Here is a 14619-nt window from a genome sequence, read left to right as displayed (position 1 = left end):
GCTTTTCCGGGAGGTCAGACAAATTTACCTCTCTCCGCTATGTATATTTTAAGAACTTTTATTTGACAACTTTCCAGAAAGGGTTATCCTTAGCGCAACATAATCTAATCATGGTTAACACCGATGTGGACTTGGTTCAAGTCGGTGAATTTCTAAAAATAAAATCATTTGCAGTAGTTTCTCATGTGTCTCTTTTTTTTCATACAAACCTTTTAGGAATTTGGCAGCCCAGGCCAGGTTTTCCTAGCGATTGAACGCTTTATCTTTGACTCTGCGCAGGCGTGGGTTAAATTAGTTTCCGCCGGATTCACCGACTTGGACTTCTTTCACAGTACCGGGAGACACTCCCCTGTATGGCGTTCATCCCACTCATTGCGTTCACCCCACTCACGGGTTTCACATTAAACAGAACACAAATCATCGCGTTTACCCCATTCAAACATTCACAAATCACAGACTTGAACCATAGACCAGTTTTTCTCGAGAGTCTATGCTTGAACCAAGTCTAACACTGATATCGTAACGGTATGGAGTGTTGATGACGTCATCACATATTGTGCTTGTGAAGTCAACACCCATGCGACGCGCGGTGGAACCGGTACTGGGTACGGCACCGGTAATATGCACAAACGTGCACAGTTTGTGATTCATAGATTGTGATAAACAGCGAATCAAACTACTCACTCACTTATATAAGAAGCAAACCAGTAATGTACTTTTGGTAGACTACGTGGTCTTGAACCATCCGCAGTAGACGTAGCGCAGTCAGTGAAAAGAAGACCCGGGCTCCGAAACTCTGCAAACTTGGCGTTCAGTTTTATATACAATTGATGACCACTCTGCTGCAGGACCATGACGAATCCTTTTGCTGACGAGAATGACTTGAAGGTAATTTTTCGAAAACAATTATTTTTTCATGTCTGCTGTGTCTGTCCCTCCATATCATGCTTTCACGTCGACTCACGCTGACTGCAAGCACAAATACACAGCATGTTTTCTTTTAAGTCCGGGCGCGGAAGATAAGCAATGTTACTGTCAAGTTATCACCCGAAAATATACACACGAAAATGCTACATCATGATCATGAAACAGCATTTTCGTGAGTACAGTAATTGGTGAGTGTTACGTTGGAGAAGTGTACAACATCGCCGCATAAACTTATGATGTCAGCCATTAACCATTAACGAATAATGTATTTGGTCTTATCATTAAAATCGCTATTTCTAATCTTTGTACACCTGTCTCTCGATACGGAATTCAACGTCGATATGTGTGCTCACGGAGTTTTGATAAACAAAAAAATTACTTCAAGTACAAAGTATGTCCGTGCATCTTGCAATGTAGCTTTCATGTCTTTTCACTCGTTCATATGGTTGAGAAGTACCTTTGTAACGATCTTAGGTGGTGTTGAAATTCGATAAATAATACCTATTTTGATGGCGACATTTTGAAACCAACTGGTAGATATACAGGGGTTACATATGTTTGTCTATGTTAGAGTAACTCGACACTCTGGCAATAATTGACCAGTGTACATCATGGTCCTTGTTAACTTACCTGTTGGTTTGTTATTTATCAACTTAACTTCAATAAGTGGTATACAGGGTGATTGTCCAAGTCAAGCCCCCTAAAGGTGATTATCTTATTATACAGGTCATATCCTCCATGCAACTGTGGCTCGCTATAATTGTGTTTCGATTCGATAGAAACACAAAAAATGAGCTTTTTGCATACCTTGCATGTTTTTTCACACTGACACGGTTCACATAAGTACTTCTTAGACTCTCTCTCTCTCTCTCTCTCTCTCTCTCTCTCTCTCTCTCTCTCTCTCTCTCATATTCCAACTGAAGAATAATTTCCCGTCGGTGGTCAGACTAAACGTCGGCGGTATGCACTTCACGACCCGGCTATCGACGCTGCGGAAACACGACGGATCTGTGCTGGCGGCGATGTTCAGTGGCCGACACATCGCGGAAAAAGATGAAGATGGAAGGTGAGAGACAGTCAGGTAGAATGTGCCTGGGGCGCATACATTAGGACTCTCAAGCATTTGCAATTATTTTCCGATATACCACTTCTGGGAGTTCATTTTAAAGCTCTTGGTGTAAGAAAACTTTTCACCGGCTTGGTATATAGTTCTTCGAAATTTATTTTTCTCCATAGAGTTAACAAAGGGGTGGCGGCCATTTTGAATTCCAAATATCGGTAAATCTTGGGTTATTTGTTTCTCTAGTACTAAAATTTGCACGGTGATCCCCGATTTTTATTCCTGATTTTGAAAGAGAGTGGTTCAAAGATCTCTTGACGAAAGTTTGAGCAAAAGTTTAAGTCTTCCACTTTCGAGACGCATACTACCTTAAAGAAATTTGCATCAATAGCCATGATGCCCTGTTACTAGTTTTTCAAATAACTTAATGAAGTAGTGTCAATCAACCCTAATACTTGTTTCCGATTGGCTGATAGGTTTTTCATCGATCGAGACGGGACCTACTTTATTCACATACTCAACTACCTCCGTGACGAAGTTCTGCCGCCTCCAGAGGTCGTCACTCTAGTGTACGATGAAGCTCAGTACTACGGCCTGTTGCACCTAATGGAATGTCTCCGGAATAGCCCCTGCATGTTCGGAGAAATCGCCCGCCAGACGTTCATGGCTCAGTTCCCCGAATACGATGAAAATGTTGACAAGATAATAAATAGCGCCAAGGAGAAGGCACTACATTCCGCAACGAGGTCACACACGTATGAACTCGTAATAGCGATCAAGTTCTGCAAACATTCGCCCGACAACTCCAGTGGCCAGAACTTCGACCAAAACCATGTGTGTCACACCACTGACGGACAAGGGAGAAACTACCGAAAGGCCGAAGTTGTCTTCGGCCCGTGGGAGGCTCAAGTATCTCAGATAGACTCACTACTTCAATGCGTAATCCTTGATTTGACGAAGCATGGACTAACGGTAAAACCCTCGGGTCTTCGGTCTCTGTGTCGATATTACGTCAGACGAGGACAGAAGGTGGAGTCTTGTGAAGCGCAGCTACTGGGAATTGAGTTCCAGTGGTGGTGAAGTAAGGTGACGCTGAACATGATTCCAAATTCATCTGTTAAACCACGGACCGTTGTTAAACAACATTGAATCTCTGCTTTATCTCGCTATTAAAATAAACAAAGACTGAAACTCTCTCCCGCACTTTCTCTTACGAGTGCACTTTACATTCATTTTCAGTTTCTGATTGACGGTATTAACATTATCCCACCATAGACCCTAAAAAAGACATACATTTTCGTATGAAAGCTATAATCTTGCATTTTTCGATCTTCCTCTCCATTAGCTTCAACGTTTTATGAAAGAAAAACTGTCAAAACTGCGGAGGCATGGGGGAGGTACTTGAAAGTTAGGGAATGAGCAAAATTAACGGCATGGGGCGGGAGAGAAAATGTAGTGGGGGCACGAAAAACAACTGGGTGTTCAAAGGGGGCCTTGAAAATTCAAGAGTACCGTGAGAGTTGCCTTCAAATTTTCACTGGCAATGCAAATCATACCGATACATTACTCTAAATGGGGAAGAAAACATTCTTTAATAAACCAATTTTCTGATGTTATCCAACAAAACAGCTGTGTTTCAATGACTCACCATTATGAACAATTTGTGCTTTTGAACACTATTATGCTGTCTGTAAAAGTGTGGGAATGAAAAATGGCGGCAACAGTTGACTATTATGTCGGAACTAAAAAGATAGACAACGGGAAAAGGAAAGAGACGTTCAGGCAAATTAATCAATTAAAAAAATGTAGATAGTTTTAAATTGAATTTTTCAAATTTACCCCGGGAGCCTCATATCTATAACACATTGATATATTTCGATGAAATTTCAAGGTCACATTTGTTGCACACCTATGCAGTTCTGATCACCTGATTCTATTGGATTAAATTTACATCAGTTGTCAAACATATACAAATGCACTGAGGGAAACAAATTGCTCATAATAGTCTGTGCCATAAACAACAATGTATAGTTAAAAGACACTTTCTAGGTAAAATTTCAAAATCAATTTTCTTGTACACAAATGCCTTAATAATCACCATATTCTAGTGAAGTAAATTCATTTCAATCGTCAAACAAATTTAAATGCACAGATATAGCTAATTTTGTCATCAAAAATAATTTTCATAGTGTGCGCCATTGACAATCGTATAAATGACACTTTAAGGTAAAATTCTGAAATCAAATTTCTTGTACAAAAATACCATCCGTATCACCATATTCTGGTAAAGCAAAGCGTGGATTAAATATATTTTCTCTTCCACCCCCACCGTTAATTGTGCTCGTTCCCATACCACATGAAGTACGACATTTTTTGTTGTGAACACTATTTGTGAGAGGGTAGCTGATAATTCTATGTCAGAGACTCATTCATCGTTTGTGAAATTGAGAGAGAGAAAAAAAATACATGATTATTTCTTCAATAATTTTAGAGCTGGACTTCCTTAAACATGTTGGTCATATACGTTTGAATGGTTGGCCAGTTAAGCAGAAACCTGGCCATAGTCCCGTGATAAATAGATAGATAAATAAATAAATAAATAAATAAATTTAATTAATATCGAACTTCTTCAGCCCACTTAAAAACAAACTACAAAGTAATCGCTATGTGCGAAATCAATTGCAAGTAGTAAATGCAGTTCGAAATACACAGTATTTGAGTGCTCTGCAGGATAGAACACTGTAGCTAATGCAGAAAATTACCTTTGGCTCTGATTTTATAAGATAAATAATGTCTTGCATCGGAAATTACATGGTTGACAAAGGTATCCATTTTCACTTCGGGTCAACGGTCTAGTCATAGTTTCAAAGAAGTGGCAGAGACAGTTGAATTAATAGTGACATCACGAAGGGAAAGAGAATCGTGGTATGGTGTTGAGTATTTATTATAGTGACACTTGCACGTACAGTGACGTCGTCTGTTACAAACAATACAAACACAGGCTAATTAGACGTCATTTGTGTGGATTTTCCAGCTATGATAAAAAATTAATCATGAATATTAATAAATTTTTAATATGAATGCTACAGAACAATCTTGTTTTTTACAGACATTGTCGTCTATTTTGTGTAAATACCTTCTAGAAACATCATTTTCGTGAAAATTATGATTATTAATAAATTATGATTATGATTAATAAAATCATATTTTGCACATTGTAATCTGCTTATGTAAACAACCCTCTGGAAACCCTTATTTAGTTCACAATCTATGCAAAAATATTCAAGTGACACCATTACCCCTGTTCAGTCTACGGCGAAAGTTTCTACACAGTGTATATATATATATATATATATATATATATATATATATATATATATATTATATATATATATATATATATATATATATATACCGACTCGTCTGAGCTCATAAGTAACTCTGAGCTAAAGTGGCAATCTTTTCACACCGATGATGCAAAATTGAAAGCAATTTTCCTATGATCATTGTACTGTTACAGCAAAGTGGGCCACATGTCTGCAACTGATAGAGCGGCAAACTAAATTTGACACTCAACAGAATCTGGCAAAATCGCTAAATTTTGCTAATTTTTCTGAAACCTTGTTGAGTCACAAAATGCGTCAGTCAGTCCTCGATGTTAAAATCTTGGCGTCGGTCCGTGCAATAACAGAGAAAGGAAAGTGAAACTTCACAATCAGAGATCTGTGTTTACGATTGAGATTGACTTTCTATTATAGTAGTACTCTTTAACGTACGTATGGATCTTTTCTTTGCTTTGAATATGATCGGTATTTTATGAATATGTCGACGGACATTGACCTACATGAACTTGCAAAGTTGCAGTGGTGTTTGAAAATGCTGGAATTTAGTTCGAGTGAAACCAATGTGACAAGCGACAATTTCGTGCATGTGCTCATCGTATGCAAGATCAATATCGCCATCGATGAAGTCATCGATACGTAGCCTTACTATCGATGTGGTGGAATCAGGCCGCATGATTGCGAGCAGCAAGATCATAAACTTAGTGGCAAACAAATACTTTATTGAGGAACACCAAACGTCCCGAGTAAGTTTGTTCTATCTATAAGTCTCGATAACTTTCGAAACATTTCACTATAAAGGGTTATATTTACAAAACACGGCTCTGTATGGACTCGGGCTGAGTGAGTGACGTAATGGGTTCGCCATAACATGCATACTAATTGTAATAGCTCAAACCAGGCTGTGTGCGTGTTTACATAACTTTTGTTTATACTGAGTATCCTTGCATAAATGAGGAATCACTTATAATAAACTGTCGACTGTCTGATTTTGTGTTGCTGTTTACTACTGTGTTGCTGTGAGTGGACAATGCGGTGCCATACCCACCAGGAGATGGTCCCTTCCATATCATATGGTGCAAGCTCCAAGCTTGGAGCTTGTTTCCCATGATTCAAATTACATGGGCAACTTCCTGTACTTTTTTTATCGGTTTTTGTAAAAAAATCGCGCGAGTTATAAATGGCGAAAATAGCTTTTCCAGGGTAAGTGACCACAAAGCTAGTACATATGCAAAAATCATCCATGGTGAACTTCCCCTTTAACACCAAGAGTGTGTTTGTATGTCTTCATCTGAACAATCTCAAATTCACCTTAGGTTTCAGAAATTAATCATAATATCTTTTTGAACTTACTTTTCTAAATAAGTAACTCCCCCAAACCTCTGATCCATACGATAACACTGGTTTGACTAGAGAGTAAAAAAGATGCAGTTGTACTGCCACTGGTATCCCATTTTGAGAGTTAAAGGTTTTCATGAAAGCAAATAAAGAAAGCAGTGCTTTGATTTTTAAAGAAAGCCTTGCTTTTTTACAATTCCCTGATGGAATAAAAGTGATATCTAGGTAAGTATATGAGGAAACAATATCAAGTCTCTTATCGTAAATGTAAATATCATATTTATGCGGATTAAAGTTGGCATTGAATATCATAATCTTTGTTTTCTTTAGACGTATTGATAACCGTCACTTATTATAAAAGGATTCAAGCAACCTAAGTGAGTGCTGCAAACCATGCTGTGAGGTTGATAGTAACACAATATCATCTGCAAACATGAGAATTGGCAGTTTTCTATCAAGCAAAACAGGACCATCAATATGTTCAAGTAAAGTTGGCAAATAAATTCAAGAAAGTGGGGCTGAGATTACAACCTTGCCTGGTACCAACATGTGAATAAAATGTATTGGTAAAACTAGATGATAACTTGATACATGACTTGACATTATCATACATGCACTTTACAATATTCAAAAACTTACTACTAAAGCCTTGTTTTGATAATTTATAAAACAACCCTAAATGTCAAACACTGTCAAAATCTTTCTGTAAGTCTATATAAAGGATGTAAACAAATGCTTCGAACTACCTTGACGCTTGTAATAATTAATCAAAGACTTTAAAACCTAAATGTGATCGGATGCACGACGTCCTTTTTGAAAACCAATTTGTTCGCAACTTAGCAAATTTTTACTTTGAATAAAACTGTTAGCTTTGTTGTTCAGAATAATGGTAAAACGTTTTCCTACACAAATATTGATAGTAATACCTCTGTAATTTGAAGGGTCATCTTCTGGCCCAGATTTGTGGATAGGCACTATATACCCTTTGGCTCACACAGTTGGAAATAACTCACAACTCAAAACAGCATTGAAGATCTTGCGTAGAGTTGGCATTAAAATAACTGAGCCGCTCTTAATCGTTTCATTTAATATTCCATCATCATCACTGGATTTGCCCGATTTCAAGGATCTAATAGCAGTTAACACTTCACTGGCAGAAATTTCAGAGTCAAAAAGTTCATCACTATAGAATCCAAAACCACTTAATAGTCTCCTCTTAATTTTAGATTCAAAATCAGCATAAAAATATTTAGAGTGAATACCTTTTTGTGCCAGTGATTTAACTAATTTCCAAATTTTTTCGGATTTCTTTTTCCAGAATCAACAATAAGAGACAATAAATTCTCTCTGAATGAACACTTGCAACGTCTCAAGGTAATAGCATACAATTTCATATAATGAAAGAAAAAGCCTCTTAAAATTGGGTCATTTGGGGTTTTGTGTAGTTGCTCAGTTTCCCATCTTACTTATCTCACTTTTTAATTTGTGACATGTATGGTCATAACATGGCTTGCTTACTTTCCACTTTCTGTGATTTCTCTTTTTGAGATTCTTGCATGCTGAATGAATAATGTTTATAAAGTCATTTACCAGCATATCAATGCCAGACATATTAGTATCATATTTCCTGCTTATTAGAGTATTAAGACAGTTCTTTGCAACTGGATTATTCAATCCCTGCACAAATTGATCAGGATTTGACCATAAATAAGAATGAGAAAATTCACAATACAATTACTCTCAGTACTAACTACAAAACAAGGTAACTTAAATCCTAATAATAATAATAATAATAATAATAATCTTTATTTCAACTCGATAGCCTTGATAGGTATACGCCTCTTTTCACAGGGGTCGAGCACAAAGAAAGTTAAAATACAAAAACAAACAACAGCACAGCACAGTTAAAATACATAAAACATACAGCAACACAACAAAATCGACAACAACATAAAATAATCAGAAGGTGACAGCATCAGTAAAACTTTGTAAATAAAATTTATAACAAGCACGTTTAAAAATTGAAAGGCTTGTACAGCCTCTTATTGATGTGGGCAACTCGTTGTAAAACCTCGGAGCAGATACTCTAAAAGATTGTTTCAGCAATTCAGTTCTGGCAAATGGTACTTTTAAAGTTTCATTAAAAACAGATCTTAAAGATCTTTGTGCATCGTACAATGTTAACATGTCCCGGATATAAGATGGAGCCATGCCACAAAGAGCTTTGTAGACAGACACAACTAATTTATACTTGTAACGATAGGATATTGGATACCATTTCAAACGAGTAGACATTTCCACAGAGGGAGTGCCAGAGTCACAAGCCAAAATTAATCTCATTGCCCGTTTTAAAAGACCGTTTAAACGATCCATATCCTTCTGACTACAACAACCCCAAATACTAAGACAATAGTCAAAATAGAGTAAAATAAAACAATTGTAAAACTGGCGTCTCGCTGAGGTTGGTAGAAATGGCCTTATTCTGGCCAAGAGATATAGTTTACATTTGATTTTCTTCACAATATTATGGACATGAGATGCCCAAGACAAATCACTCTGAATAGTAACACCAAGAAGTTTCTCACAATCAACATTTTCAATATTATTGCTACCAAGTTTAACGTATAGTACTGAACTAGTCAAGTGTGACCGTTTTTGCCTAGTAGTGACCAACATGCATTTGGTTTTCTCAGTATTAGGACACATTTTGTTATTTAAACACCAATTATTAATATGTTCAAGGTCACTATTTAAAGTACATTCTAATTCATCAGTGGTCTTAGCCGACGTGTGCATTGTATTATCATCGGCAAACATCTCAACTTCACATTTAGTTGTATGTATAGGCATGTCATTAATATATAACAGTAATAATCCTAATGAAATCATGCAATGATCTGACAAATGACTTGGATAATCAACATGAAAATATTGATAAAGATGTAAAGCATCATGACTAACAAGACCATAGTCTACTGTACTACAACCATTGGTATGATGACAAGTTGTCATTCCAAGAAGATCACCACTAATACGACCATTTAAAAATTTTACAATCTGCTTGTAGTGCATAAAGAAATGAATTTTCTACCTTAAAGGGCCATTATTTGTAACTTTTGACCATTTTGTACCTCGGAAAATTCCATGTTGGAGGCTCATATTTGTTGCAAAATGTTGTTTTACGAAGAAACAAACATGATTAGTGATGTTATAGCCACATAAAACTGCTAATTTTTGTTCAAACGTGTTGCCCTTCCGAGCTCGTTTGTTGACGTCTGGCATGCTCAGCGTGCTGGGGAGAACGCAGATAATGTTGACGCCGCGATCACGCCAGATGTACAAGTTCACGTTTATTGTGGGATCAAAACAACATTGCGTCGTGGATTGCCAGACATCTGGCTACGAACGTGCTCGGACAATGGACTACGACGTAAGTACCGGGCATAAGTAATGAATATTTATTTTGAAATCGCTGTAAATGGCTCGCGCAGGTGCAGAAGAATGCCTACGTTGCAATCCGCGTGTCAACAGAGTTTGTATTTCTGTCCGGACAAAAATTGAAAATTTCGTTGTAAAATCACATGTTATTTAGTTGTAGGGCACGTAATGTTTCCGAATAATATGCGATTCTCTGTTATTTGACAGGCTACTCAACATGAGCCAGTGATCATTTCAATCAAAACTAACGGAAAAATCGCCAGAAGATACAGCTAATGGAACTTTAAGAATTAATGACGCAATCCTTATTATTTCTAGCAAATACAGAGTCATCATAATCATTGTGAACATCAACAGGGATATGATTTGAAATATAATCATCCAGCGAACCGGTACGTGCGTTAGAATCACCAAGAACAATAACTTCACCAGATGAGAGATAAGTTCCATATCTGTGGCTATCTTTTTCATTCTTAACATGTAACTTGAGTTCTCAAGTTGAAAGTATACAAAACATATAAATAAGTCATTCTTGAGATTGAAAAACTTCTTATCTAATTTCAGCCAGACAGCAAAGTCATGCCGTTTTGATAGGATTTTGACTCCAGCACGCAAAGAACGTTTATTGAACACACAAATGCCTCCAAAATGGTTTCTACCAATAACAGCCATGGAACTATGAGAATTGTAACACTAATAGTCATCAATAGAAAAGTGCTTATAAACAGATGGGATTCAACAGTGCTAAAAATCTCAATTTTTTAAACTCCATTAATGAAATCCAAGTGTGAAAATTTATCATCACTGAGACCATGAATATTCCAACACGCCAGATTAATAATTGTCTGAGAAACAGCCCAGTAGGCCTATATGTATGTATGCATGCATGCATGCATGCATGTAATACATGTAGGCCCTATGTATGTATGTATGTATGTATGTATACTATGTATGTATGTATGTATGTATACAAACAATGGCATTAAAAAGGCTTTCAAAGTTAATAAAACAGTTGGGAAATATATTACCGGTCCAAAAATATTAATTAAGTAAATTAAAACATTCTCTCGTTTGTGCGTCGGGCTTTTCTTTTTCGCCTGCTATTTAGGCCTACAGGCCGATAGGTGATGAAGTGACGACTACGTTAGGCCATCCGATCGTACGGCTCTTATTTTAATTTTGGACATATACAGAAATCTTGACATCTTGAATGTTACACCAAGGATGGCATGCTGACCCGGAACGGAAGTACTATAGCGGTGATGACCTTGTGAGGTCGCCCTAGAAACTTATCACACGTGGCTCGATCCAGTCGATCGCTACATTCGCTTGGCTCACAGTTAAATGCTATCTCCTCACGTCACTCGTGAGTGATTCTTAGGGACTTCCGTTAAATTTGGCTCAAGTTGTTGCTCAATACTTTGTCCTAAGAATGGTGAGTATTAAACAAGGTGGCTATTTGCGAATTTGCTTTACCATGACCCCGGGACCCAGTCAACCTAGCTGCAATAATTGTAGCCTTGGTTAGCCGTGGGGATTGGGCTTCTGTCGTGCGGCTCGCGCCTTGCCCCAGAGCAAGGCGCGAGCCGCCCGACAGAAGCCCAGTCCCCACGGCCAACCAAGGCTACAATTATTGCAGCTACCTCGGGACCGTGACCCGTCTGCTCACTGAACTCCCAAGATTTGAAACTGGCATGGCTGGCGTCACAGGTTATCGTAACGTTGCTTGGATAGTCGTTCGAGGCGGGCGGCCGCAGGTCCAAGTAAACGGCGACCTGCGGCCGCCCGCCTCGAACGACTATCCAAGCAACGTTACGATAACCTGTGGCTGGCGTCACCTACTGTAACACAAGATCCCATACATGTAGTGCCGCGCCCACTCCTCAAAAAGGCCCTCAGGAATGATCGAAATATTACGTTAGTAAGCGTATATTTTGCGGGAAAGGGCATTTTGTCAGCCAACTGGTTCACTGTCCTTTAGCCAGCGTTGGTCTATCTATACCATCGGAATTGCGTATCTATTTTGTATGGCGACTTAGGTGCAATCTTCCGCTCCAACTGACTGTCTACGGTTCATATTAGTATCTTTAACGCCAAACAGTTAATGGGTTCTAAATTCCTTGATTTAAACATTGCAGAGAATTTCATAGATTAAAAACTTCGAAAAACTTGAAAGTTCCTTTCTGTTGCGTCACAGGATATCGTGAAAGTTGTACATCTCAACGTTGGTGGCACATTGTTCGTCACAGACGAGTATACACTGAAGAAAGATCGTACCTCCCAGCTGGCGTCTATAAGGATGGGGCAGAAAGGAGGTAGAGATTCGGAACGTTGTTACTTCATCGATAGAGATGGCACGCATTTCTCACACATTTTGCAATATCTCAGAGACGGAACCATTCCACCAGCAGATGTGGCTGTTCAAGTTCACAAAGAGGCACAGTTCTATGGCTTGGCTGCTCTGGTCGAGCGGCTGGAGATGGTCGGTCCAGTGCACGATGAAATTGTCATGGAGAAGCTCAGATCGGAAATTCCCAACTACAAAGAGACCCTGGACAAGATCATCAACATTGCCCGCAGGAAGTTTTTGCAGAGACACCCGGCCAAACCGACCACCGAAGTGTGGATCGGTACAAGGTACGATCACGGTGATGCTCCATTCCACGCTACGGCCCACGCCTGCGAATTCCAACCACAGTACAACTCCCAAGACATCAGCGCCGAAAACACCGTCTCCTTAGTATTCACCGGTCAGAAAGACGCAGTCCACTACACCATTCGCGAGAACCTGCCCACCATAATCCACCATGACCTGACAGAGTGAAAGTTCAAGTTCGTGCTGTCTCATTTGGTCACTCACCAGCACAGCACTCCCCAGCAGTGCAAAATCTGCCTACAACAGTACAAAGAGCAACTCCAAGCCACCAATGCCAAAAATAGTTTCAGTTTATCGGCTAATCTGAGCGACAAAGGCTTTGGTATACTAGCATATTGCGTTACATTCACTTGGTTTGAGAAGGCTCATTAACAGAAACCAAACCATTTGTCTAAATGATTGACATTTTTCTAGATACAGTGTTAACTTGCTTTTTTCAACGTTCGAAAGTACATTTTTTGAGAAGTCATTCTATTTTCTGTATATATATAAAGACAAAAAATCAATTGTTCATCGCGCATATCAGTTTAGGGTAAAACATCTGTTACTGCTTGACATTTCACCATGTTGTCACTGCCAAAGATCTTGAATACCAACAATCTTGATCAACTTTGGATAAAGAAATGCAAGAAAAGAGTGTCTGTAAGTTTACAACTACCGTATCAAGGAGGAATTAAAGAAATCATATTACTGTTCAAAAAAATTAAAAAAAAAGGAAAAAGTAATTTTCTCATTGTTTTGTATCCATAACCTCAGCTTTCAATAATATGAATTTCACTTTCAAATGAAAGTGTAGATCATGTATGTGTCCAGTTTGTATGACTGCCAAAAGGTCAAATCCATCTGGGTTATTTACCCACTTTTCCAAAAATATTTCATCTCATTAACGAATGAGTGGCACAAGGCCATTCCGGATTTCTTCAACACCTCATCAAGTACACTTGCCTCTTGTCCATGACACAAACATATCTACTCTGAAATATGTCACAATAAACTATTCTACTGCAATGTGTCAGTCACTGTCCTTTGCTTCTTCTCTTTTTTTGATCATTATTCTTATCAGTATTTACATATTGTTCATAGCCAAAACCACAGACTTCTGAAATATACAAACTGAGAATTCCAATGTGTATTGATATTGTGAAATAACAACCCTTTGATCTTGGTCAAATCAACCAATAAAGCAAAGGCCAGCTTGACAACACAGAGAAAAAACACCACTTCAAAAGGCAAAATAAATTACAGAACTATTATTGGAAACTAATGAAAACTAATGAATTGTTCAGAATTGATCTCTAAAGTCCCACAGACGCGTCTACAGAGGGCGCCCTACGTGGTTCGGCCCTCTTTGGAAATCGGCAGTGAAATTGCCGGCGGCCCTGTGTGATATTTTCATATATTTGCTTTCGTGGGCTCATATACTTTTTTTGCTTACAATTGACGAATTATTCGGATGGTAGTATTTTTTTAACACTTAATGCCGACATTTTATCAACGATGAAAGCTGTTGATGGATAATTAAAATAAAACAGGATATATGTCGACCGTGACTTGGTATATTTCCCCAATTCCTATGGCAGGTAGTTACTTATACATATCGTTTCATTATGGTATCCTTATCAATTGTACATTTTTTCTGATTCTTTGCCATCAGGGAATATCAATATTTAGAAAGCATCCCTGTAAAAATTGCCAGAACTACTAATACTCTCGCTTTGGCGTCATGACACATTGATATTACAATTATACATACATTTTGTCGAAATGATATCAATGAACAGGTTCAGCTAAAAGCATGAAAATAAACAAAATAAAGCGTTATTTGTGCGATCGAAGAAATTGAGAGAGGCCCAGCTTTT

General features: G+C 38.2%; 2 protein-coding genes across 2 annotated transcripts; both read left to right on the top strand.

Moving 5' to 3' along the window:
- Window positions 1–676: 676 nt before the first annotated feature.
- LOC139149512 (BTB/POZ domain-containing protein KCTD7-like) lies at window positions 677–5205 on the top strand. The gene is made up of 3 exons (XM_070721296.1): window positions 677–888; window positions 1851–1993; window positions 2464–5205. The coding sequence occupies exons 1-3, from the start codon at window positions 853–855 to the stop codon at window positions 3065–3067; spliced, it is 783 nt and encodes a 260-aa protein (XP_070577397.1). The 5' UTR covers window positions 677–852; the 3' UTR covers window positions 3068–5205.
- Window positions 5206–11378: 6173 nt separating this feature from the next.
- Window positions 11379–13775, top strand: LOC139149509 (BTB/POZ domain-containing protein KCTD7-like). The gene is made up of 2 exons (XM_070721294.1): window positions 11379–11539; window positions 12302–13775. Exons 1-2 carry the CDS (start codon window positions 11537–11539, stop codon window positions 12926–12928), a joined length of 630 nt encoding a protein of 209 aa, XP_070577395.1. The 5' UTR covers window positions 11379–11536; the 3' UTR covers window positions 12929–13775.
- The last annotated feature ends 844 nt before the right edge of the window (window positions 13776–14619 follow it).

The sequence above is a fragment of the Ptychodera flava genome, chromosome 14 (genome assembly GCF_041260155.1).
Source record: "Ptychodera flava strain L36383 chromosome 14, AS_Pfla_20210202, whole genome shotgun sequence".
Classification (NCBI taxonomy): Eukaryota; Metazoa; Hemichordata; class Enteropneusta; family Ptychoderidae; genus Ptychodera; species Ptychodera flava.
Note: the sequence above shows the minus strand (reverse complement) of the source record. Positions and strands in the feature narration are given on the sequence as shown.

Coding starts and splice junctions, on each gene's coding strand:
- LOC139149512 (XM_070721296.1), top strand. CDS start 853: ATGACGAATCCTTTTGCTGACGAGAATGACTTGAAG. Junction 889..1,850: donor CTGACGAGAATGACTTGAAG/GTAATTTTTCGA, acceptor TTCCAACTGAAG/AATAATTTCCCGTCGGTGGT. Junction 1,994..2,463: donor GAAAAAGATGAAGATGGAAG/GTGAGAGACAGT, acceptor ATTGGCTGATAG/GTTTTTCATCGATCGAGACG.